Source organism: Vulpes vulpes, chromosome 12 (assembly GCF_048418805.1).
Source record: "Vulpes vulpes isolate BD-2025 chromosome 12, VulVul3, whole genome shotgun sequence".
Taxonomy (NCBI): Eukaryota; Metazoa; Chordata; class Mammalia; order Carnivora; family Canidae; genus Vulpes; species Vulpes vulpes.
Window position 1 is genome coordinate 183890862 of NC_132791.1, and position 27153 is coordinate 183918014.

At 44.0% G+C, this 27153-nt stretch overlaps 1 protein-coding gene across 2 annotated transcripts; it reads left to right on the forward strand.

Moving 5' to 3' along the window:
- Positions 1-655: 655 nt before the first annotated feature.
- Positions 656-26999, forward strand: DYNC1LI2 (dynein cytoplasmic 1 light intermediate chain 2). 2 transcript variants are annotated; one of them, XM_072731742.1, is made up of 14 exons: positions 657-943; positions 1060-1133; positions 3068-3184; positions 8246-8476; positions 13842-14011; positions 15471-15564; positions 16576-16711; positions 18856-18967; positions 19756-19815; positions 20734-20775; positions 21172-21289; positions 22597-22713; positions 23306-23342; positions 24030-26999. In XM_072731742.1, exons 1-14 carry the CDS (start codon positions 837-839, stop codon positions 24070-24072), a joined length of 1458 nt encoding a protein of 485 aa, XP_072587843.1. In that variant the 5' UTR covers positions 657-836; the 3' UTR covers positions 24073-26999. The 2 variants fall into 2 exon arrangements, with proteins under 2 accessions (XP_072587844.1, XP_072587843.1); XM_072731743.1 differs by lacking the exon at positions 23306-23342 and having other exon boundaries at positions 656-943.
- The last annotated feature ends 154 nt before the right edge of the window (positions 27000-27153 follow it).

A 27153-nucleotide genomic window follows, 5' to 3' on the forward strand; every position in this document is an offset into this window, starting at 1 on the left:
CTCCAGCCCCGCACCCCCATCCCTGCTGCCCGCTAGAAAGGAAATGAAAGCCTATTTCTGGTGTGAAATGCTGGCTACCTGGAAACGCCGTTTTTGCAAACCCACGAACAAACTCGAGTGTTTTGTTTACGGCGGCAAGGCACTGCTTTGTGGTTTTGGTAGGGTCGAGGAAAGGAGGTGGAAAGGGGAATATAAGGATTTAAGGGTCTCGCTTAAGGTCCTCTCTCCACGCGGGGCTTGGTGAGCATGAGGCAAAGTTCATGCTACAACAGTTTATGTAGGCGCCGTGAGTAAGATGTAAGTACTGAGGTGCCATCCTTAGTAGGGGTCCTCGGGCAGGTTTCTTGAGCTTTGCAGACTTCAGGTTCCTTGTCTGTACAAGGGTTAGGTAGGCTTCGGTGACAGAACGTGGGGGCGGGGCACTGCGGCCACCGGCCTCGCGTTCGGCCGCCCGGCCCCCGACGGCGCTCGGCGGGCGCGCGGCGGGACGGGGACCCCAGTTCGGGTGCGCCGGCGCCCCTTGGCCAGCAGGGGCCGCGCGCGCCCCGGGCCGGGCGGCTCCCGCCGCCGCCGCCGCCGCCGCCGCCGCCTGTCTGCGCATGGCTGCCCCGGCGGCCGCCTGACCGCCGCCCACGCTCCGGCAGCTCGGCGGCCGCGCGACCGTGCGGGAGCTGAGGGGCCGTGGGCCCGGCGGCGCGGGCGGGCGGGCGGAGCGGGCCCGGCAGGGCGGGCGGCGGGGAGCGGCGCGGGCGGCGGCGGCGGGGCGGCCCGGCCGGGTCCTCGCGGGTCCTCGGCGGGCCCGGGGGAGGGCCCTCTTTGTGGCTGCAGTTGGCAAGATGGCGCCGGTGGGGGTGGAGAAGAAGCTGCTGCTGGGCCCCAACGGGCCCGCGGTGGCGGCCGCCGGCGACCTGACCAGCGAGGAAGAAGAGGGCCAGAGTCTGTGGTGAGCGCGCGGCGGCCAGGCGAGCCGCCGACCCGGGGGCGCGGTCCGGCGGGGGGCGGGCGGGGCGCGGGGGGCCGGCTCGCCCCGGGCTGAGCGCTTCTCCCTTGTCCCCACAGGTCCTCGATCTTGAGCGAGGTGTCCACCCGCGCCAGGTCCAAGCTGCCGTCCGGCAAGAACATCCTGGTGTTCGGTGAGCGCCGGGGCGGGGCGGGGCGTCGCCCGGGGCCGCGGTGGGCCGCCCGCCGCCCGGGAGGCCGGGGATAGCGGGCGCAGCCGGAGCGGCCAGCCCCCCGCGCCCCGCCACAGACTCTGGGAGGTGTCCTTTGCCGAGGCCGCGGCGCTGGCCTGGACCTGCCGCACGTTCCTTAGTCGTGTGGCCGCAGCGTCAGCCTTGCTTGAAGCGTCCCTGACGTGCTGCGCCGGTCGCCGCGAGGTTCACCAGATCGCCTGCGTGGGGTGGGAGATGAGGGCATGAGGTTAGGGGACGAGGCCGGGGAGCGAAGTGACTCGGGGTCAGGGCTGTGGGGAGTGGGCGCCGCGGTCACTCCTTCATCTCCCTGAGGGGTGCCGGGTCGGGGAGACCCTGCAAAGCACGGGGGTTCCCGGGAGTCCTCACCAGGGACTTTCCCGCATTAGTCCAGCGCTTCTGCTGGGTTACCTGGGTCAGGTTGCTTAGGGGGTCTGGTCTCAGTTTCCTTCTACAAGTGAGGGCGTTTGATCGGGTCCATTGATCAGAGAACCCATTTGTGGAGCCGTTCCTGTAGGCTGGGCGACTGAGACCGCACGGACATCCTTCAGACACTGCACAGGAATCTCGGGCGAATGAGGGACGATCCGTTGGTCGCCGCGCTACATGGTGCTGGCGTGGCCCGGTTGTGTGGGAGCATCACCTTGCTTGATGTTGTGCAAGAGGATGCTTTTGGGGTCAGGTGTCTAGAAGCATAAGTGTTAACCTGCAGGGGTACAGAAGGTTGGCAGGAACACAGGTGACAAGAGGATGTGGGGGTTTGGAAGTTGCCAGAAGCTCCTTGTGGAAGATGATTCATGAAGTAAGTTGGGGCACATTGTGGAAGGCTGAAGAGTTGTTGCTTTTTCCTGGAGGCTCTTGATTCTCAAGGGCCTTTTGTTTCTCTTCCATCCCCTAATCCTCCTGGCAATCGCTGGTTAGGTGGTTTTCTCAGTGTTTTTGAAGGGAATTATGGTCTTTAAGTGATTGCTACAGAAGGTCATAGAGAACCTTTAGAGATCTCCAAGAACTGGGGGGTCAAGGTCATGGGGTCTGTGTTTTAGGGAATTCTGGCAGCAGCGATGCAGGTGGCAAAAATGAGCAGGTATTGAAGTGAGACTGACAGTGTTCACCATGGCCCAGGTGGGATGTGGAGTATCTGAAAGCAGTAGTGCCGTTGGGGATGGGAGGGCGCCTTTGACCTGTAGAGTGCCTCTCATTTTTCATGTCCTGTAATTCCGTATTATTAGATCCTCAGGGTCCCTAGTAATGTTTCTGGGTGGTGGATCTGAACGTTTTTCAGAGGTGGGGGTGGTGGTTACTTGGAAGGGGAGGAGGAGACGCTTGATAATTACTGAGACTGTGCTTCACAGAGTTTTGCTCAGGTCTGTAATTATTTTCATCAGTATCTTAGCTTTCAGGATGTTTATGAAAGAGAGAGGTACTAAAATCAAAAGTGAATAATAGCTTCTCTTCTTCATGATTGTGAGGCATGATTTTTAGTTCAAATTTCCTGGGCTTTAAGGTTAATTGTATTTTGAAAATTTTGCTTTTTTTATGGTAAAAGTTTATTTTCTGAGAAACTAACTCCACCTTTAACTTCCCCAAATGCATGTCTTAAAAATTGTAGGTAGGGCCTGTCAATCTACCTTATTCCTTTTTTTTAAAATAAAGATGACTGCAGTAGAGTATCATTTTAGATCTTGGAATTTGCCACCTTTGCCACCACCCCCAACTGCTCTTACAGCAAAGCCTGCTTTGTTTATGATGAAAGCAGGTGAGACCTCAGCAGCAGGCTTTGCATGAAATTCTTACTTGTCACTTGTATAAGTGTCAAGACTCCCCGTCCTTGCCCAGAATAAATGGTACACTTTTCCTTATATATATATTGTTTGTAGGTGAAGATGGCTCTGGTAAAACAACCCTCATGACTAAACTTCAAGGAGCTGAGCATGGCAAAAAAGGAAGAGGCCTAGAGTATCTCTACCTCAGCGTCCATGATGAGGACCGAGATGGTAAGTGAGGTGTTGGTCCATGGTAAGGGGTATGTGCACACCTTGGACTCTGTGGTTCTGGCTCTGTGCTGTGTCTCGGCACTCTCAATTTTCTGTTTAGTTCTAAGAGAGTCAGTCATGGAAATAGAGGAAATGTATGTCTTTGCAGGACTTTACCCATTTATTTTTAAGTTTACTTATTTAATCTCTACACTCATCATGGGGCTCAAATTCACAGCCCCAAGATCACGAGTCACATGTTCTTTCTGACTGAGCCAGCCAGGCGCCTCTACCCACTTTTCCTTTTTATAGTATGTTAGTCAAAATGAGGAATTGGGGCTGTTAGCTATTGCTCTGGGTAGCCCCTAATTAAAAGGAGAAATTGAAGGTAGAGTTTCAGATGCACATAAAGGTAGTAAGAAAAGATGTTTTTAAAAGCTTCTGAAAAAAATGAATACATAAAAGCTTTGGACTTTTCTATGAGGGGAAATGCTTGGCAGATTGATTGGGCACATTGTTACTCTGCCACTTTCTAGTGGAGAATCTAAAATTGGTATGATTCAGAGAATAACAGCTTAATAAATATTCACAGGAGAGTTTTCTGAGTCTTTTTGTGACAATGTAGAAATGCTAATTTCCTGTGTTTCTTTCAGTGGAGGAAATAGAGGCTTGGAGGTGTTCTTTCTTAATTCCTTCTCTAGAATATGGGTAGTAAGTTTCCACCTACAGGGTAGTTGGAAATATTGAAAATAGATTAAGCACTCTTTTTTTTTTTTTTTTTTTTAGATTTTGTTTATTCATGAGAGATAGAGAGAGGCAGAGACATAGACAGAAGGCGAAGCAGGCTCCCCGAAAGGAGCCCGATGGTGGACTCAGTCCCGGACTCCGGGATCACGCCCTAAGTCGAGGGCAGACACTCAACCGCTGAGCCACCCAGGCATCCCCATTAGCACTCTTATAAGGATTAGATATGACTTAAAAATTATTTCTTGGGACACCTGGGTGGCTCAGCGGTTGAGCGTCTGCCTTTGGCTCAGGACATGATCCCAGGGTCCTGGGATCGAGTCCCGCGTTGGGCTCCCTGTGGGGAGCCTGCTTCTCTATGCCTGTGTCTCTGTGTCTCTGTGTGTCTCTCGGGAATAAATAAAAAAATCTTTAAAAAAAAAAATTTCTTTCTTATAATTATGAATTGGATTGGAGTAATCATTTTTGGTTACCGCTGCTTCATAATGGCTGCTTTATAAACTTGAGCTTTATGAATGGCTTCAGAACAAATAATCATTGGTGCTAAGTTTCATTTGTAGAAGGGTTATCTGTGTAGCCTAAGGGTGATTTCATTCACTTAAGGGTGTTAGATTACTTCCTTTATGTTTGCCTTTACCCATTTAAACGGTGTGAGGATGATTATGTAAGGGAGCAAATCCCACCATCTCTGGTTCCCCATTTCTTTATTGCTAAAATGAAGAAGATGGACCTAGGTCCTTTCCAGCAGTATAATTTTTTGATCTCCAAGACTCATTTAATAGAGGTCATGGATAAGGATCGCTTATTAAACCTTGGACACCTGCATTTTATTAATGTTAACTGAGTGGTCATTTTAGAACCCCAGGGATTTGATTCCTGCTTCTCTCCTGGCTTCCTTTGCTATGCAGAACCTTGCCTGAAAGATACGAGAAAGAGAGAGAGAGAGAGATAGGAGGTAGGCTTGATGCTTAGGGTTCTTCTTGTATAAGGAAGACAGGCATTCAGGTGCCCAGCTGGACCCACCAGCGTCAGTGTGAGAAGGGCTGGGACTGAGGGGCCACTGAGCCAGGCTTAGAGGGCTTCATATTATCTGAGTCTTTTGCATCCTGTTTTTGTTGGGCAACATGGTTATTGTGGAAAGCACTTGGGTTTTGGAGCCACCAGAACTGATTCAGAGTCCTATTTCTCTAATCACTAGTTGTGACTGGCCTAAGCCCTCAGCACCTCAGCTTTCTTGTTTGTAGAATTGAGTAACAGTAACTATTTTGTAGGTTGACGGAATGAGAGGTGGTGTGTGTTAGGTGTAGCCGACTACTTGAGACACAGCGGTAGCTCTAGTACCTTTATAAAAGTATAAAACTTGGGTAGCCCGGGTGGCTCAGCGGTCTAGTGCCACCTTCTGCCCAGGGCGTGATCCTGGAGACCCAGGATCGAGTCCCACATTGGGCTTCCTGCTTGGAGCCTGCTTCTCCCTCTGCCTGTGTCTTTGTCTCCCTCTGTCTCTCTTTCTTTCTCAAAAATAAATAAATAAATAATATTTTTTTTTAGTATAAAACTTGATGTAGATATTCTGTGAATTTTGGTAGCTACTTGTATTAAGATGGCATAACCATGTATCATGCCAAAGCATCATATTAACAATTCACTTGCTTTTGAGTTGAAGGACATGTCAACATTTATTTCAGATTCCTTAAGGTTGTCTTAAAAATTTCCTGGTCTCTCCATTTAGACCTACTTGCAGGTCTTTTTTTGATGGAGGAGTTGCCCTTACCAATGGCTAATTATACATCTTTCAGCAGTATTTTATTGTGTGATGTGAGTGGGTTACAAATAATAAATTTTGCAGACAATCACACAGGTAGAGTTAATGGTCTCTGGCTTGTCCCTCGTTTGTGGTGGGGCATGACACATCAAAGAAGCGCTGCCTCTAGGGTTGTGAGCATCCGTTTAACATCACATGTGGTGTGTGTGATCTCCATGCACATGGCTGATGATGTGTGGTGGGCAGTGGGAAGAGAAGCTGAAGAAAGGAACCATGTGTGGTGAGGGGAAGACATTAAAATCAGTGGGTTCCAGGTACAGAGTAGTATCTTTAAAGACATCGACAGAATCCAAACCAAAACCAGTCTAAAATGTATTAGAGGGCAGCCCTGGTGGCGCAGCGGTTTGGCGCCGCCTGCAGCCTGGGGTGTGATCCTGGAGACCCGGGATTGAGTCCCACGTCGGGCTCCCTGCATGGAGCCTGCTTCTCCCTCTGTCTGTGTCTCTGCCCCTCTCTCTCTGTGTCTATGAATAAAAAAATAAAAAATCTTTAAAAAAAATAATAAAATGTATTAGAAGTTTTAAAGTGTAGCTAGATGTAGATGCCTTATTATATTGTTGAAGTACAGTCATGAATATAAAATTTTTAACAGCATTATGTTTTAATGAATCAGTTACACAAAAGATAGCTAATAAAATATAGGTTTTTAAAGTATTTTGGAATTTATTGGGAAAGAAGTTAGTGAAATGATACTTCTGATTGTAGGAGTTTTCCCTCAAGGCACTTTCATGAGAAAAATATTTCTCAAAAATATCTAAAAAAATTTTATTTATTATTTATTTAAAGATTTCATTTATTCATGATAGACACAGAGAGAGAGAGAGAGAGAGGCAGAGACACAGGCAGAGGGAGAAGCAGGCTCCATGCAGGGAGCCCAACATGGGACTCGATCCCGGGACTCCAGGATCACGCCCTGGGCCAAAGGCAGGTGCTAAACCCCTGAGTCACCCAGGGATCCCCAGCTAAGCCCCTAAAAATTTTTTAAAGTAGGTTATTGTGGAAAATTATTTTTTATGGTTTGATCATCTAGGTATGATTTTGAAGCCCTGTGCTTCGTTAAATGACAGCAGTTGCACATTTGTGTGTATGTTTAACTTCTTATTATGGAAAACAAAAAATAGATATAGCATAGACTTAGGATCATACGCTCCAATGTGTTACTTGCCTTAAACAGTTACCTTAAACAGTTCTTCAGTTTTATTTCAACCATACACTCACTTGCTTCTCCACACTGGATTATGATGAAGCAAATTTCAGACATTATATCATTTCGTTTGCAGATCCTTCCATATGTATGTTTAAAAGATAAGGATTTTTTAAAAGAGTTTTTATTCATTTGATAGAGAATGTGTGAGAGAACAAGCAGAGGGAGGGTTAGAGAGAGAGACAGACAAGCAGACTCCCCGCTGAAGAGAGTCCAACGCGGGGCTTGATCCCAGGATCTCGGGATAATGACCTGAGCTGAAGGCAGATGCTTAATCAGCTGAGCCACCCAGGTACTCCTGAAAGATAATGATTTTTAAAAACATAATTATATTCTTTTACCAAAAAAACTAAATCCTTAATATCACCAGGCACCCAGTAATTCATACCTCAATTTGTATACATTATGATTTTATCTTGGCATTTAAACACAAAGGTCCTGTCTCTTTGGCACCCTCTGTAGTATGTGAACACACTGCTTGGTGTGCCTGACAAGAAGAGCTTGTTAACCACGGGCTCTTCATCACAGCTTGCTGCCCCATTGATTGTTGATAGCTGAAGAAAATGGGTTATGTAGACTGTGGTACAGTTGACCAGTGAACATTTTAGCTTTTTTTGTTTGTTTGTTTAGATTTCATTTATTTATTCAGGAGAGACCCAGAGAGATGGAGAGGCAGAGACACAGGCGGAGGGAGAAGCAGGTTCCATGCAAGGAGCCTGATGTAGGACTCGATCCCGGGTCTCCAGGACCACACCCTGAGCCAGAGGCAGATGCTTAACCACTGAGCCACCCAGGAGTCCCAATTTTAGCTTTTTCATGTTGAAAGCTAAAATGGCTTTCACCCTTTATTCCTCAGACATGGCTGGAGTCTATTTAGATGTGGATTTAATGTATTATGGTAATTAAAATTTTTTAAAGACACTTTGACCAAGGATTACTGCCCACTGAGCACTTGGACTCTTTTCCAATGAGGATTTCTTTTTGTGTTTTGTGTGGAATTCTATGATTGTCACCTTCAAGTTTTTTTTTTTTTTTTTTTAAAGAGTTTATTTATTAGAGTGTGCACACAAGAGTGGGGAAAGGTAGAGGGAGAGGAAGAAGCAGGCTCCCTACTGAGCAGGGAACCTGCTGCACTGAGGCAGGGCTCCATTCCAGGACCCCTGAGATCACGACCTGAGCTGAAGGCAAACACTTAACTGACTGAGCCATCTGGATACCGTGCCCTCAGGTTCTTCTTGATGTGGCTTTTTTCAGCTGTGCTGATGGTCATTGTCAAGTAGTAACCTAGCTTTACTTCTTTTTTTTTTTTTAGATCACACGCGCTGCAATGTGTGGATTCTGGATGGAGACCTATACCACAAAGGCCTGCTGAAGTTTGCAGTTTCTGCTGAGTCCTTGCCGGAGACCCTGGTCATTTTTGTTGCAGACATGTCGAGGCCTTGGACTGTGATGGAATCTCTACAGAAATGGGCTAGTGTTTTACGTGAGCACATTGATAAAATGAAAATTCCACCAGAAGAAATGAGGGAGCTGGAACGCAAGTGTAAGTAAAATAGAATTTTCTTAATTGGAAAATTCACTAGTCTCTTGAATGGTTCAAGCCAACTTCCTTTCAGTGTCAAGAGGTTAAAAAGCTTCCCTTACAGAATATTTGGTTTTGTTTGCACCATTAACCTCAAAATTGCTCTTACAAATTCAGTAGTCAGTATTTAAAGCAGTCTTATGGGACGCCTGGATGGCTCAGCAGTTGAGCGCCTCCCTTCTTCCCAGGGTGTGATCCTGGAGTCCCAGAATCGATTCCCACATGGATTCCCTGCATGGAGCCTGCTTATCTCTCTGCCTGAGTCTCTGCCTCTCTCTCTTTGTGTCTCTCGTGAATAAATAAATAAAAATCTTTAAAAAAATAAAGCAGTCTTATTCTTTTTTTTTTTTTAAAGATTTTACTTATTTACTCATGAGAGACAGAGAGAGAGAGAGAGAGAGAGGTAGAGACACAGGCAAAGGGAGAAGCAGGTTCCATACAGGAAGCCCGACGCAGGAATTGATTCCAGGTCTCCAGGATCAGGCCCTGGACTGAAGGCGGTGCTAAACTGCTGAGCCACCCGGGCTGCCCCAAGCAGTCTTATTCTTAAGCATCACAGTTGAAGAAAGTAAATGAGTCCATATTTCTTATTATCTTCATTGGTTCTTTACTAAAGTAAGAGTTCTTCCCTCCCCCTCAAATTTGGATCAGTTTTGTGGGTCTTTACACTTCTGTGTTAGTCTGGCTGCTGAGTTAACATCAGTGGGTGTGGAGATTTACTGTGGGATCTGCAACTTGAGTCCATTGTGCTGGGATTCCATTGAGGCCCTATGAACTCTCTTGTTGACAGGTTTAAAGGAAGCCCTATAAAAGACAAATCTTTCAGCTTCTACCTTCATTCATTTTGGGATCCAGCAAATAGGATTTTAGTTAGAAATAGGAAGGTTTTTTGTTGCTTTTGTTGTTTGTTTGTTTGTTTGTTTTAATTAAAATGGAAAACTATTTTAAGACTGAGGACACCCAGGTCCTTTTGACAGCAGAGAACTTTCAAATTAAACGAAGTTTGTTTTGTTTTCCTTAATGTGATTCAGAAACTTACTTTTCCTTTCCCTTGCTTCTGTGCACTTACATCAGCTTCTGTCTACTCGCCAGGGAAATGGGAGGGGCAGGGGCTAGAGCTGTGGCAGTGTTCAGCAGTAGCAGTCTTAGGCAGGGCTGGCTTTTTTCCACAGGATGACATCATTGCCTTTAGTGAATTAATGAGGACTTCTAGGGCATGACACACTGGATCTTCACGCTTACTGGCAGAAAGGTTCAGAAATTTTGATGTACTTTCCAAATCAGAGCTCTTGCTGTATGCCTTCCTATCATAAATTCCTCTTGTTCCTGTCTGACATTAGCTAAAACAGAGTTTATTTAACATCTAATTCTTTGGTCTGCTGTGTGCATGTGTGTTTCCTGGGTCACCCGCATGTGTGCTACAGTGGTTGTTATGCAGCTCAGCTCGTCTGTCTTCAACCACTGACCTTTCTAGATAATGCCTCTTTTTTCCCTGAAATAGAGACGATAAAGACTACTTCTTAGAATAGTTCTGAGGCTGAAGAGCTGTTTGTTTCTCACTGCACATTTAGCATCTTACCCATATTAATCGGTTAATGCCCTGGAGATTTCAGCCTCTGAATCTGTCTTCTGTTATAACCTTGTGAAGGTTTTTAAAGCAGAAAACAAAGATCAAGCTAAGGATATTATTCTTTCCCAGATAGGGAAGGTATATGTCTTGTACTAGGTCTGTTCTAGGAATTGGAGATGTACACAGCCGATAAGATGCCTGCTCTTCTGAGCTTGTATTCCCATAAACTGTTGAATTTATTTTGTGCTTAGTCATTGGTGTCTGTCACTTAGGATTAGATTCAGCTGCTTGTGACACAAAACCCAAATTAACAGTGGTTTAAGAATGAAGTTGATTCCTCTGTTCTGTAAATGAAATCCAGAGGTAGGCAGTTCAGGCCTGGAAAGCAGCTCTGGGAAGGCAGGTCAAGGACCCTGGCTTCTTTCTGCTTATTGCTTTGTCATCTCTAGGGTGTGGTTCTCTTCCTCGGGACAGCTGGAACTGTAGCCTTCACATCCGTGTTCCAGGCAGCACATGGAGGAAGAGGAAAGAAGAGCTGAAGGGTGCATGCTCAAGTCTTCCTAAGGAGGCTGGGAAATGTAGTTCTGTATAGCCATGTGTTCTGTGTATCAGGGTTGGGTTTGGTTATGAGGAAGAGGAGGAGAGGACACGCGAGGGCAACTAGCGATTGCTGGAAACACGTCTGTGCCTCATGACTGGTTAACCTTCTGAAGGCCTTTGTTTTCACCGCCCTTCCTCTGAGATGTTTGGAGGGTAATCATGTCTTTGTGTTGCTTGTTGAAGGAGTGCCTTTGTTAGTGCTGGCTTTAGGTTACATTTTCATGGAGTTGTCAGCCATCTTCTTGCTCATCAGAGTCCCGCTTTGCAGATTAATTGGACTCTAGGTATTGTATTGAATGGGTGAAGGGCTGTCACCCAGCCTAGTTCCCAATCCAACACCAGTCTCTAGTCTTTTAAGTTTGGAATGCTGCTCCACAGCGAGCCGCTCTTTCAGATTTTGGTTCCCCAGTGGTCCTGAATCTGACAGCTGTTTGGCTGGCAGTAATGGGGGAGGGCAGAACAGCACCAGAGCTGCTGGAATGTGGTGCTTGTGTAGGTTAGTCTTTCTTGCTTTATGTCTGGGGCTTCCCTTGCTTATCAAGTATAGAAAAAAGATTAGGGGACAGCCTGGGGGTGGCTCAGCGGTTTAGCGCCGCCTTCAGATCAGGGCGTGATTCCAGGGTCCCAGGATCAATTTCCACGTCGGGTTCCCTGCATGGAACCTGCTTCTCCCTCTGCCTGTGTCTCTGCCTCTCTTTCTCTCTCTCTCTCTCTCTCTCTCTCTCTCTCTGTGTGTGTGTGTATGTGTGATTAATAAATAAATAAATAAAATCTTTATTAAAAAAAAAAAAAAGATTAGGTACTGTCTGTGGGATCTTTCCAGGACTGTGGAACTAGTGGGTGACCAATGAGGTAGGAGGAAAAAGATGAGAGGTGGCAGCAGGTAGGGTACAACACTCTGATCTCCTTCCCCTACCCACTTCCACAAGATGCTAAAGGAGGACCCCAGGTGTACTTTGAAATGTTGGCCATCCCACCATTAGAGAGAAATTATTAATGTGGTATGTGTTCAGCCTAAGGGAAATGCACATTTTATTATCTGAATTACACATTCTTCGTATTTATCTTCCCTTTATACCAACTTCTATGTATGCATACTTACTCTGCCTTCCAACTTTCTAAAATTCTCATTTCTTAAAAACACTTGCATGTTTCCTATGGTTGCTAGATAGTCATAGTTAAGTCATTCCTTTAGACAGTGACTAGTCTAACCCAGGGTTTCCCAACTATTTTTACATCCTGCCATAAGTAGAATACAGCAGTTCATGCAGGGCACTGGGTGATAGAGTTTCCTGGAGCATACTGCTGGAGTTGCACCCCCCACCACCCCACCGCCTCACTTTCCCATGGCCATTTAGCCAACTTGTAACTTGCTCCAGGCTCTGCCAGGCTCCCTGTCTTGGAATTCCTGTTTGAGTGAGTCATGTGATGTTGGGCAGTGATAGGTGTTACCCAGACTTAAGCCATTGTATCTTCTATTGATTTGAAGATTTGTTAAAATGCTTTCAAGGATAAAATTTGAGAACCTGTGATTTCCTTAAAATCCTTCAACAACCGAGCTAAGTTCATCAGAAAACCCTTCTCTGTTTTGTTTTGTTTTGTTTTTTAATACAATAAAGATCTCTTGACTGGAGTGTTTATATTGACAATGAAATTACATGAATGAGCTTAATAAAGAGAAGTTGTAGGGTTCCTGGCTGGTTCAGTTGGCTAACCATCCAGGTAACTGTTGATTTCAGCTTAGGTCATGAGATCGAGCCCCAAGTCATGCTCTGCCCTGGGTGTAGAGCCTGCTCAATATTCTCTGTCCCCCTGTCCTTCTGTGCCATCCCCTTTGCCTCTCTTAAAAAAAAAATGTTTGAAAAAAAAATGTTTGAAACCTGTTCTGTGGATGAAGAGTATGTGCACCTCTCTCTAGATTCTCTTTAATACAGTTATTTCCTTTTCTTTTTCATTTTTTGTTTGTCTGTTTGTTATTTCCTTTTCTTAATGAGCATGTTGTAGATGGGACTAAAAGGCCTTTTAGTCCTTTTGTCCTTTTGGGTGTAGAAGGATAGAGCTGTGTGTTTGCTGCTCTGGCTCAGAGTAGCTTTAATTATTATGTCCTTGTTCTCTGGCCTACATGTAAGCCTTGAAATACCCACAAAAAGTTATGGGTCCATGGACTTTGTGTTCACTTAGCTTAACCAGGGCAATGGATCGTTTTCAACTTGAAGAAGGCCTCCCCATGGGATTGCACTCTTGGCCTGAAGTAATGACTGTGTGTGCCAAGAATTGGGCATTATGCTGCTGATTTCTTCATATGTTAGGCAGGAAGAGGTCCGTCAACACCGCATAGTGACTCAGGATCTTCTAAAGATGAGATAGTCCACGAGAGTCAGAGAATGATGAGAAGTGGATGGGCTGGCCAAGCCCTGCGCGCTCCTTGGTTTGGACATATGTCGGCTCTATGGAAACAGCATGTTCTTGTGGAATTCAGATGGTTTTGCTTGGCCTTTTTTTTTTTTTTTTTTTTAATGTTAAGTATATAAGAAATGTGGTTTATTTTTCCTAATAGAAACTATTAAAACCTTAAAAAAATTTTTTTAAAGATTTTATTTATTTATGGGGCGGGGCAGAGACATAGTCAGAGAGAAGCAGGCTCCATGCAGGGAGCCCGATGTAGGACTCGAACCTGGGACTCCAGGATCATGCCCTGGACCGAAGGCAAACACTCAACGGCTGAGCCACCCAGGCATCCCAAAACCTTAGAAATTTTTAAAACCTGTTTAAGGGATACTTGGCTGGTTCAGTTGGTAGAGCATGCAACACTTGATCTCAGGGTTGTGAGTTCAGGCCCACACGTTCGTTAGAGAAATTACTTAAAAATAAAATCTTTAAAAAAAAAGGTAAACCAAAAAAAAATTAAAACCGATGTAAAAGCTGGATATAGTAAAGCTGTCCAACAGAGGTATGACTGCTACTCTGAAGTTACAATGCTCAAAGTGAATGTCAGAATTTTGCATCACCACATCCAAATCCCTAATTTTGCAATAGGGCAGATTTGGGAATTTTGTCACCACTCTTTATGTTTTGTGCTTATTACTGTCTTTTTGGTTTTCTAGAACTGACCTGTGTGGTTTTTATTTGTGTGTGATTTTCTTTTCCTTTTTTCAGTTGTGAAAGATTTTCAAGACTACATTGAGCCTGAAGAAGGTTGTCAAGGTTCCCCACAGAGGAGAGGGCCTCTGACCTCAGGTCCTGATGAAGAAAATGTTGCTCTGCCACTTGGTGACAATATGCTAACCCATAATCTGGGAATCCCAGTGTTGGTGGTGTGTACAAAGGTATGTGCCCAGGAATTCTATGTCTGGCTGGGTTTGGCCAGTGAACAATCACCATCTAAAAGAAACTAAGAGGCTTTACTTGTATGTGTTCCTATAGGAGAGTTGTACTAATTCGGGATTCATTAAAGTACATTGATTAGGTCAGGCTAGAAACTATTGTCATATAATGTTGCTAGTGGAAACATGACATCACTCACTTTGTTCATAGTTTGAGTTAATTTTTCTGTGAAGCACTGTCAGCTTTATTGAGTGAGTCAAACTCAGAACTAAAAGCAGTTTTCTTAAGGCTCTGTGAACCAGTTGATCTTGCCTAAGCTGATAGTTAAAAAATAATATGGAAGAGCAGAATTATTTAGGGTTTTGATGTCTTAAAGTCTGTTGGATTTGAGGTGATTTTCAGAAATAACACTAAAAACAGAAGGAAGGGAACTCAAAGTTTCAGTTTGTTCTATCCTGTAGAATGAATATATGGGAATGAAAAGTTCAGTCATAGAAAAATAAAATTATTTCTCTTACAAAAAAAAAAGTTTTAAAAACATTTTTCATTTTTGGGATGCCTGGCTGGCTCAGTCAGAAGAGGACGGGACTTGATCTTGGGTCATGAGTTGGAGTCCCACATTGGGTGTAGAGATTACTTAAATAAAGAAATAAACTTAAAACACAACATTTTGGGTTTCAAAAGTACTTTATTCCCAACCACAGAGTGTGCCATTTGCATTATATTCTGTGAGACAAGAGTTCTATAGTTTGTGCAGTGCACAACTATGTCCCATGGGCCTGCTTCTTGATGTGACTATTTGATTCTTAAAACAACTGTGAAGTGGGCAGCCCCAGTGGCTTAGTGGTTTGGCACTGCCTTTGGCCTGGGTTGTGTTCCTGGGGTCCCGGGATCAAGTCCCATGTTGGGCTCCCTACAGGGAGCCTGCTTCTCCCTCTGCCTGTGTCTCTGCTTCTCCCTCTGCCTGTCTCTCATGAATAAATAAATAAAATGTTTAAAAAAAAAAAAAAACAACAACGGTGAAGTGATCAGACTGTTAACATCCCTACTTTATGGCAGCCCGGTTGCTCAGTGGTTTAGCGCCACCTTTAACCCAGGGTGTGATCCTGGAGACCTGGGTTCAAGTCCCACGTTAGGCTCCCTGCATGGAGCCTGCTTCCCCCTCTGCCTGTCTCTGCCTCTCTCTCTCTCTCTCTCTCTCTCTCTCTCTCTCTCTCTCTCTCCCCCCCTCCCCCCCGTCTCTCATGAATAAATAAAATCTTTAAAAAAAAAAATCCCCACTTTATAGCTCTGGAAACTGTGGCCCAGGATGAAAGAAAAGTCTCCAATTGCTTTTGGCTCTTGCTAATTAATGCTCAGACCCTTGGCTATGGCCTTCTTCCTTGGAATTATGGTGCTGTTCCCATCCTCAGCAGGAAGAGAAGCAAAAGATGACTTCTTTTTCTTTCTGTCTTCCTGCAGTGTGATGCGGTGAGTGTCCTGGAGAAGGAGCATGATTACAGGGACGAGCACTTTGACTTCATCCAGTCACACCTACGGAGGTTCTGCCTTCAGTGTATCCTTGGAGCACTGTGTCAGGGCATGGGAGCACAGGCTCCCCTCTCTGCTAATCTCTTCTCTCCAGATGGGGTGACTTCGGAAAGCTAAAGTACTTCCTGAATCCAGAACAGTCTTCCATCAGGGAGAAATTGTATACATCTTTTTACTAGTTTTGTATTTTACTGTATTAGAATTTGAGACTTACTAATTTGTGTCTTATATCACTTCTTATTTTTAATGCTGTGCATTTGATAAGACTTTCATATTAAGAAAGCGGATATGGGTAGTCTTACTGCCAAATTACTTTTATTCTATTTTAGAAATCTTTTTTAAACTTTGCTCTTTTGCAGAAAAGAGTAATTACCCAACACAATATTGTTTTAGATACCATAAAGTGTATCTTTTTTTTTCCCCCACAAAGTGTTTCTTGTTTATGTTTTGTACTGCCCACGAGAGAGATACTGTGTTAGCAGTCTTTTGAGTCTTATTTCTGTAAAAATACAATAGCAGTTGTTGCTGCTATAGTCCTATACCCTGGGATATGGGAGTGAGGGATAGGTTCCTACCACTTCATCTAGGCCTTTTATCTTGTCCAGCTCAGTGGAGAGAGCTGATACGTATGAGGTACCCATCTTTTGTAAAAGATACGCCTAACAATAAGCTGGGTCACATATGAACATCTGTCTAGGAACAAATCTGTGTACCTTGGATATGCTGAGGGTGTTTTCCTGGGCTGACCTTAGAGCCATTAACTTGACTGCTTAGGAACCAACCTTATGGGTCAAAAGATAGCAGTCTGTGTTAAAAAATGAAGCGTGTGGCCTGTGCCAGCATCGACATGCTTTTCACTTTTGACATAGTTCATCTGTTACTATTACTGCTTTAGCTTTAAAAGTTTGAACATTTTCTACTGATCTGTATTGATCAAAAACTGATTAACCTGTGAGTAGTTCTTTGAGGATTATGCTTGTATGTGTTTGCTTTTGTCTCCTGCAGTGAATTGGTTTTCCTTAAGCAAATTGATTAGATGGAGCAGCCTTGATTTACACATCAGTGAAGGAGGAGAAAAACCTCGACTTGTTGTATAAGTACATTGTTCATAAAACATATGGCTTCCACTTTGTCACACCTGCCTTAGTTGTGGAAAAGGATGCAGTTTTTATGTGAGTTCCTTATAGGTGATTTCAAATGCTACCCTTTATAGTACATTTGCTCTTCACATTTTATCCTTCCAAGTAAGGTGCCTTCTGACTGTCATACACAGCCAGGTTTCTACTGCCTTGGGGCGAAGTGCTTGGGCTGGACCTCACAGGGGATAGATACACTCCGCTTCTTTCCAAACTACTTGCCATCCAGATACATGCCTGCTTCTAGTCTAAGAAAAGTAGGTTGAGTGAGGTCAGGAGTGCTGCATTTCTTCATTGAGAGCAAGGTGCCAAAACTTAAGCCAGCCATTTCTGCCACTTACTGTCAGCTCTGATAGAACACTGGCTGGAGGAAGGAGTTGAAATGTAGGGAGTTGGGCTTTGGAAACCCTGATGTCTTCCATTGAAGCATCTGATTTCTCTGCCCATTGGCAGGGATGGTACAGGCACCATCATTGGTGTACTATCAGCATGGGCTTTAGCTATATTGAATGCTTACTGTGTTTTTGGCATTTCATATTTTAGGAGCCACTGGGACTGATGGTTCTGGGCAGAGACTTAGGTACCTGTTTGTTCCAGTTGGTGTCTTTCTGTCCCTGGAGAATGATGAGTGTTTTGGATGCATGAGTTAATGTTGAAGCTGTGGGATCTCTGAGAGAATTTGTGCTAGTAGATCAATGTTTGTAGGCTTAGATAATTCTCTTTTCTCTTGATTTGGGAATTACAGTTCATTCAGCAACTACTGAGCACTTCCTAGGTACCCAGGTTCTATGCTAAAGACACAGAAATGAATGTTCATATGGTCCCTGAATATAGTGTTGGGGGTGGTGGGGGCAGTGTAACAGGAAGGGGAGAGGGGCTGATGCCAGAAAGCTGAGTGTGTGTGTGCTAGGCAGGCCAGAAGTAATTGGGGTGGTGGGGAGGGATGGTTTCTGGGAGGGCTGAAGATAAGAAAGCCAAGAGCTCTTGGGACTGAATAGGGTTGCTTCCTGAACATTCAGGGAGAGCCTCATTTGGGCTGCTCAAAATGGCAGGGCTAGAGCCTTGGATGGATTTTTAGAGAATTGTTGTCTAGAGCAGTCAAGCAGGCACCAAAGACACAAGGTCAGTGAGTAGATGTGTGTGCCCAAATCACTTGGGATCCTGAGGAATAAGAATCCCAGGAAGACGGGTTGGGGATGGGTGCTGATCTGGAGAAGAGAAGCATCTCACAGCTTCTGAAGAATGCCTGGGTCCTGCTGATGTCTTGATCACATCTTCTCCCTTTGCATCTTTGATCCTGTTGTTGATTTAGCTATTTGGGAGCTATTGAAGTCTGCAAAACCATTTGGGTGGAGCACCCTGGCTAACAATGCCATCTGGGTCATAGAGCTCTGAAGCAGAAGTTACATAGGGAAAGGGAGGCCTCTGAGAACAATTAGTTGCCATTTTTTACAGCTTGTAGAGTTCGCGAGTGTGTTGTGTAGGACATTTTGCAGTTGCTCTTTGAGGAGAGTCTGGTGGGAATGTAGGTCACTGTAGTTTAACTTAATGGAACCTGGGTGCCATCCTGCTTAGTGATATCAATTAGGGCAGCACCCATGAAGGAGCCTCAAGGACTCCTAGTGTCCCCCTGGTTTGGGGCCCAGGCAAGTGCAGGTCCTGATGCCTTGCTTTGCTCTACATCTTCCCACACCAGTAACATTAATGAAACAATCCATGAAAAAACTGTTTTCAGAAGAGTTCTCAGAGTTCCTGTACACCAAAGCCCAAGAGAAACCATCTCGTCCTGGGTTCTGTCCTCTGTGCTGTTTTCTGCATCCTCTGCTCTGTCAGAACAGGGCCCCTATTGTATCCTTGCTCTTCCGGGTGGAGTTGTGTGGAAACTCTATACACTTCCTGTGGGTCAGCATGTGTAGCCCATGAGATCTCATTCTGGATCCTTAGATCTTGGGCTCCAAGAGCTCAGTCTAGAGCAGGACCTGCGATGTCAAGCTGATAGGTTATGCCAGCACTAAACTTTGACTTGTCTGCCACAAGCTACAAGGCAGCCCCAGCAACTACAGATCAGATCTTGTGGGAAAGGCTGTCTCAATGGGGAGCCCTCTTTAACCCAGAATGTGCTCTAAAGTGTGCTGTGAGGCAGTCCCAAGAGAAATCAATCCCTGTTTCCTTCCTTTTAGACCTGCAGGCTGGGACAATGAAAAGAAAATAGCCATTTTACATGAAAACTTCACAACTGTGAAGCCAGAAGATGCATATGAAGATTTTATTGTGAAGCCACCTGTGAGAAAGGTACCCAAGTCAGTCACTTTGAGTTGTACGGTTTGTGTTTTATATTTTGTTTTTTTTTGGGGGGGGGGGGGGGGGCTTATGGGAAAAGAAACCTATAAAGTATGTTGGGGCACCTGGGTGGCTCAGTCATTGAACCACCTACCTTTGGCTCAGGTCATGGTCCCAGGGTCCTGGGCTTGAGCTCTGCATCGGGCTCTCTGTTTAGTAGGGAGTCGCCTTTCCCTCTCCATCTGTCCCTCCCCACTGCTCATGCCCTTTCTCCCTCCCTCCTTCCCCTGTCTCTAAGGTAAATAAATAATACCTTAAGAGATACATGTTTTACACACTGACCCATTTTCGGGAGAAGAAAAAAGTAATTGGACGGCCTTTAAAAAAAAGGTCAGCTCAAGTCTAGTGTTAAGTACATAGTTACGGGTGGTGGGCCATGAGTGATGGAGTGCCCACATAGGATTGGGTTGTGGTTTCCCACTAAGTCCTGACGGTGCCAGCACTGCCTCTGGATAACTGTCAGGAGATCTCTGTGCTCTTCTGATCTGCAGGCCCTGATCTGGGAGGTGTTATATAGAATCTATTAGACTTTAAAATGTCAATTGGTGACATGCCAAGCCTGTCTTGGAACAGAGTTTGTTCCAGGCTAGAGAAACATAACTGTGCAGTTGCAGCAGGGACTCTTCCTCAGGCCTGTGTTGAGACCTGAACCCAAGATTCTTCTTTCATTGAGAATTCTGACAGCAGGTTGAGTGTTCTTGGCCCGTGACCACAAATGAGTATGTCACTTCACTTCACAGCTGGTCCATGACAAAGAGTTGGCAGCGGAAGATGAGCAGGTGTTCCTGATGAAGCAACAGGTAAGAAGCAGCAGTGAAGCCAGAGCATAGGCCTTCTCACACATGAAATGCCAGTCCCCTGGGGTGAGGTTGAGGGCAACACAAAGAGCCTCTAGCATTAAAGGGGTTATAACCAGGTCTCCTTGTTCCCTCCCATTTCTCGTATTGGTACAGAGTAGGTGTTAGACTGTCTACCTCAGGTGATCCCTTGCCTGTTTGCAGAGTCTTTTTTTTTTTTTTTTTAACTTATTTATTCATGAGAGACACAGAGGCAGAGACACAGGCAGAGGGAGAAGCAGTCTCCATGCAGGGAGCCCGACGTGGAACTCGATCCTGCGGCTCCAGGTGGCACTAAACCACTGAACCATCCGGGCTGCCCCTGTTTGCAAAGTCTTAACAATGAGAGGCTTAGTATTATTTTAAGTAGCCTTTCTCTCTGGAAATTAGGTTTCCTGGCAGTTACCAAGTGCCTTTCCCTCACTTCCATTATTTTACATAGCCCCAAACAGCAGGTCAGCTGACATATCCATTTTGGATAGGAGAGTAACTTCCCCAAGCTGGCAGTTCAGAATGCAAACCCACTCTCACCTTTCTGTTCTACTAGGACTGTTAGGCGTGTCTCTTAGACTTGTCATGGGTCTGCCTGATGGTGCAGGCAGCTCAGCAGGTTGGAATGTTGGTGGTTCTTTTGCCAATTGATCCTGCCTCCTGTGGTCTCCTTGCTTTCTTAGCTCCAACCAAAACCGTTTATTTGGATTATTTTTTTCGCCATATACCAAATTGCTAAATTTAAACTTTTTGCATGCATAGTAGATATAAAATCTATGACTTAGTTGTTGTTATTGGTGCCCCCTAGTGGAATACTGGAAAGTGTTCCTGCAGACCTTCCCTGCACTCTGCAGGCCTTGGTTAATGGCCAGTGTGTCTGTCTCTTTGCAGTCACTCCTTGCCAAGCAGCCAGCCACGCCCACGAGAGCCTCCGTGAGTACCTTAAACTAAACAGGGGGTCAAGGCCCAGTGTTGTAAGTGTCTTCAAACTTTATGCCATTATTTCTAGGAGCGTATATGTGTGTGGGCTTTTATATTTTTGAAGAGAATTTGGTTTCCCTAAAGGGCCAGGAACATAATAGGGACTTCAGAAAATGATGAAGGAATATAGTTCTGGGAAATAGAGTGAGCAGGCCTTTTTATCTTGATACCTGTTCTCTAAGGAGAAACAAGGTCTAGAAAGAGACTGAGCTGAGGAAAAACCTCCCAGTCCTGCCACCCCTCTCCCAGAACTGAAAAATATCCTTCAGAGAATGTCTTCGTTTTTGGAATATGTATTTCCTGTTATTTTTTATGCCTATATGTAACTTGGGCTGGTTTTGGACTTAGGAATCCCCTGCGAGAGGACCCTCTGGCTCTCCAAGAACTCAGGGCCGGGGAGGACCAGCCAGTGTACCTAGCGCCTCCCCAGGCACATCAGTAAAGAAGCCGGATCCAAACATCAAAAGTATGTATCCTGTCTCTGTGGAGAGTGTTTAGTCTTAGGCCTGAGCCGTGAAGGGGCTGGGTTACTGGGTTTGAAGGTGCAGACTCATGACAGCTGGGTTCTTTTCCCCAGGAAAAGGGGCTATTTTCCATTTTGCCTCACTCAAAGGGAGGGGGCTCACCGTTGGCAGAGACCAAGGCCTATCCCTTAGTTGGAATCAGTGGCCCTTGCATCTTGCTCTGTGTAAGACCTCAGGCTATGCAGAGAGGAATGCAATATAAGTCATTTTAAAATGTGTGTTTTGAGGGGCTCATGGTTGGCTTAATTAGTGGAACATGGGACTCTTGATAGCAAGGTTGTGAGTTTGAGTCCCTTGTTGGGTGTGGAGATTACTTAAAAATAATTTTGTATTTAAGATTTTTTTTTAAGATTTTATTTATTTATTCAATTTTTTTTAAAGATTTTATTTATTCATGAGAGAGACACACAGAGAGGCAGAGACCTAGGCAGAGGGAGAAGCAGGCTTCCCGTGGGGAGCCCAATGCAGGACCTGATCCTAGGACCCCAGGACCACAACACAAGCCGAAGGCAGATGCTCAACCACTAAGCCACCCAGGCGCCCCCAAAAATAAAAGATCTTAAATAAGTAAATTTTTTAGAACATGTATTTTGAAAGGTGCCTGGCTGGCTTAGTTGGTAGAGCATGTGACTCTTGATCCTAGGGGTCATGAGTTCAAGCCCCACATTGGGTGTGGAGATTACTTTTAAAAATAAAGTAAATACAATAAAGTATATATTTTGAATCCTTGGTTTTGTTTCTCATTTTTATATGATTACCATTTATGAATTATGGGATTTTCTTCCCTCTTCACTTCTCTTGTCAAGGTCACTTACTTACTAGTTTAAGTAGCCCTTATCCCAATAACTTAGTAATACCCAAAGATGTTGGCTGCAGTGAAACTCTCAAAACAAAATTTTATTTAATCCTTGCATGTGTGATAACTATCTCCTATTTAGAATGAGAGCTTTTCACAGCAGCTTTGGAGTGTTAAAGGCTTACAAAATTTTGAAAAACACTGCCTTGTAGACAGGGAGATGATGTGGAGCATGAGTTATATTATGTCCCCAAACAGATGGGAAATCTAAACAGGTTTGCACTTAATTAATCATGCTAACACGTAATTAGCCTTGGCGGAGGCAGTATAAAAGGAATCATGGTAAATGAATGTGCTCAGTGTCTGGGGAAGATGATAGCCACAAATGGATAATTCCACGCTGAAAACTAGTTTTGTGGTGATGTGATGCTTTTTTTGTTAATGTTTCCATAGATAATGCAGCAAGTGAAGGTGTATTGGCTAGCTTCTTCAACAGTCTGCTGAGTAAAAAAACAGGTTCTCCTGGAAGTCCTGGTGCTGGTGGTGTGCAGAGCACAGCCAAGAAGTCAGGTACTAAAGGGTCCTTGGAGACTTCTGATCTTGTGGCTGAGCAGTGTTGAGGGTGGGGGATGGACAAGAGTGTCTGCTTTTCCCTGACATGTTCTGAACAGCCAAGCAAGTAAACACATCTCCAGCTTATACTGAGCATTTGGGTGAATTGAGGTATATTCTAAACTGTACATGTGACCCTGGTGTCAGAACTATTGATTGGAGGTCATTGTCTAGCATGTAACATTGACATTTTATTTATTATATTTAATTTTCTGTGATCCTTTATAAAGATGTTTGTTCACTGTCCCTAGTCTTGCCATGAGCTGGAGCCTGTGAACCCTCCCGGTCTCACCAGAGGGGCATCATTTCCTCTTCCATGAAGCTCCTCCCTTGTCACACTCCTCTCTGTGGCAGCCCACCTCCTGTCCTTCCATGTGGGCCATAGGGCAAGTCTATGTCTTGGAGGCCTCTGAAACAAAAGAACTAAGTTCCCTGGGAATTACCCATTTTGCTAGGAAGCTTGGGGCCCTTTTAAAAAGGGTTTTGCTTTTACTTTTTCAGTGACTCTAAGGAATGTTAATACAGTGTTTTCCCTAATTGGTGTTTTCAGATGAAAGAAGGCCCGCAGGAGATCACTCCATCCTCAGGTCAGCCAGGCCTTCAGGGGCTCCTGAGTTCTTGGAGACTCTCAATCCGGTCTGGTGGCCCAGGCTCTGGGCTAGTAACCCCTCACAGGGGATAAGGGTCATTTCCGGGCCTCGTTAGCACTTGATAACAAAGGAATGAGTACTGCCTTTGTGCAGGATTGAAACGTCTGACCTTAGTCTTATATGATTATTGAAACATGGTATTTCCAGACTACCTATATGAGTTACAGTTTATAATTAAAAACAAAACCAAACACTTGTTCTGTCTGAGGCACGGAAAGTAGTTTGAGCAGAAACTCACACACCACCTCTGAGAAGGTGGTGATGACAGTGCATGAGTTTGGGGTTGGGTGGTGAGAGTGTTTTCTGAAAGGCCCTTATAAATTTGGCACGAATGCATGCCCAGGCACAGGGCAGTTATGTATTCAGGGAACACAGACCTGTGATGTTAGGAATTAAGGAAGGGTTGAATTAGGGTATCTCCTTATATCATTGCAGTGAAAAAAAGACTTGCTTTCATTCTTATTGAGGTTTGTTATCACCATAAGTAATTATAGAAGTCTTTTAGTTAAAAAAAAAAAAAGTCTTTCAATTTTAAATATTCCTTTTAAAAAATTATTTGCTGTTTTCTCATCACTGCTGCCTTTTTTTTTTTTAATTTTTTTAATTTTTTTAATTTTTTTTTAGGACAAAAGACTGTGTTGACAAATGTTCAGGAAGAACTGGATAGAATGACTCGAAAACCAGACTCCATGGTAACAAACTCTTCAACAGAAAATGAAGCTTGATCCTCCTTAAAAAGTGCATATGTAAAATGACCAAATAACTATGTATATTGATCTGCTAAGACAAGGATTTTTCTGATATGGCACATGCTATCAGTTTTTTGGGGCAGGGGAGATGAACTTAAAATATACTTCAGTGACTCGTCCGAGTATGAAATGCACATTTAGGAAGATTATGTGTCAGACCCCTTTGTTAAGGATAACCCTTGGACTCTCAGGCATGCGGCTCTCTCATGGGAAGCAAGTGCAGCTGGCTTCTGGTGGAAGGGAAGGTAGATGAGAGAAAGAGGGCCCGCTTTCTTTCAGAGTGGAGCAAATGAGATCAGGAAATCATTGATCAGAGGGTGGTTAGTCTGACCAGTTGCGTGTTAGCGAATTCACTTGTTCTTGGGAAGCAGATTAAGTAGCAGCAAGTCCAGGAAAGAGAAAGACTGAAAGGAGGAATGAGAGAAGTGATGGTGGGGAAGCTGAATGTTGAAGGAGATGAGGAAGGCAGAGATGAGCAGTGTGAGTAAATACTGTGTGTTCAGTTGAAAGTCGAATAATCATTTTTAAGACTTAAAATCAAAAGCATTTCCAAACTAAACACTAAGAAAGAGGGAATTAGACTTGTTCTGAATGCATCTTTAACTTCAGACAGATTTGTAGACTGTGGGGGTGCCTGAGTCAGGTGGAGCTGACACAGGGGTGGGGAAGATGGCAGCTGCTCCAGACTCGTGTGTGGCCCAGGCCATGTCCTCGTGGAATGTGCTGGGCTCCACGCGTGTGTGTCCTGACAGACAGTCACTATGGGACGTGTTTAAAGTCAGCAGTTACAAAATTAGTTTATTTCGAATTGTGTTTTCTAAATAGCTCCTGCTTTGTTTTTTAAATTAAAAAAAAAAAAAGTTTTTATACTACCACAGGCTGGCCTACTAATAGAGAATGGATAACCAACCTCTCATTTTACCATAATGCAATGTGCTACAGAAAGTTTGAGGGAGGTTTATAATGTAATTGCACTCTGATGAATTGGCTTGCACCAATCCCTGCCTTACGGTCTGTGGAAACCTTCACAGAGTTCCATTGATGCAAAAGGGTCTTGTCCTAGCTCTCTGGTCTGATCAGTGCTATCAGATGGACAAATAAGTGTGAACGTTATATATTGAAAATGGAAATGATACAGTTCTCTTGTTTGTGTTTTTCATAAAATGTAGCATTTTTTTCCTAATGGAAATGAGTTTCAGTGTCTCCATTTAGGGCAAATTACTCACATCGTCATGTCATACCACTATTCTGGAATGACTTCTGTGGTTTTGAAATGGCACTTTTAATTTTATATGTGACACAGAATATTTGAATGCAAACACTACCATTAATTTAATGTATAAAACATTTATTGTCAAACCAAGGGAAAAAAAAAAAACACAGTTCACTTATGTGGAGTTTACTTTTTTTATGTGAATGTTTGTTGTACTGTGTCTGAGCATAACTTCCCTAATGTCATTACTTTTACCTACCACATTCGACTGACCACTAACATAGTACTGGGCATAACTTAATATCCTGTGTTATATAACAAGACTCTAAGACTGTCTTGAATTGCTTTTTTGTAAAGGTCTGAACACTGTTAAGGAGAAAGCTGAGTATTTAGTTGCCTTTCTGACAAAAATAAGTTTCTTGTGCCAGTTTTATTGTTAAAAATATACTTTTTCACCCCTTTTTAAATTCAGTTTTTGTTTTTAAATGTATTGTGGCTTCCAATGACTAGATTGTCTAGATAATGACAGTAAACTGACTGTACTAAGGATAGTTGTGGTGTAGTGACCAATAGATGCCCAAACGATTGTGACCATGTTGATGGTGGGGTCACTTAATCCCTCTATAGCAGCTAGGGTGGGGGTGGGGGACAAAATGAGTGACCTCAGAAACAAAGAATTGTTGGAAAGGCACATGCCTACAGGGAATACAGTGTGATTTCAAATTTTAATGCAAAATTTTACTTTTAAAAATTTTTTGTCATTTAAACTGATAAGCACTTTTGTGTCAGTATAAAATGTACTAAAACTGATGAAATGCTAAGACACCTGTCTTGTGAGGGAAGGTTTCTTGGAGATCACTTTTAGTTTCTTATGACAAGTGGATGCTCCTAGTAACAAGACACTGGTGCACATAATGTCATGTGCTCAGTGGTTGCCAAAGTCTACCAACTTTGGGGAGCTGCAGGGTTCTTTTGGGGGGGTGGGGGGAGGGGAGATATTTTTTCTTATTTTGGGGTTTTCAAGCAGTGGAACCAAAGGCCGAACAGTAAACAGCCTTTACTTTTTAAAGTAAAATTCCTTTTTATTTGCAGAATACACTTGTATGGTAGACTGTTAAAGACAATTTTATGACTATTTATATATATTATAGTGATTACATCTGCTGTTTGTCTTTGAAATGGAAAAATCAAAGAAATAGCCCAACCTTGAAGATGTGGCCCCAATATGGGCCAGAATTGGTCTTTCCTAAAAATGCAACGGGTATGCTGCTAGAATTATTTAATTTTGTTTGCACTTTTTTTTTGATTGGCATTTTAAAATCACTATTTAAACTGAAGACGTTGTCGTGTTTTATTAGTTTAACAAAGTTGAAAAGTGACTGCTCTGTACATCATGACCTTTAACAATGTTGATGCTGTAAGTGAAAGTTCACTGTCGTCTCTATACTAAGTTTATTAGTGTTTTTAACTTAAAATTAGGACTGCAGATTATTCCCCCACCAGCCTTAGTCCAGGGGTGTGGCTCTAACCGGATGCAGTTATGCAGTCATGTGGAACCTTGCTTTCTAGTGCTGGAAAAGAAGATGTCTCTAATTACTGGCTTCAATAAATACGAATCCAGACTGCTTACAACTTTTGGTGACTTTCTTTATGACAAATAATCTCACTGAAGATAAGTTGAATTATCTGCTAATCATATGGCATATCTACCATGTAGCAAAAAATGTATACCTCTCACTAAAAATTAATAGAAATTCTGTTAAAGAAGAAGCATTGAAGCCATACT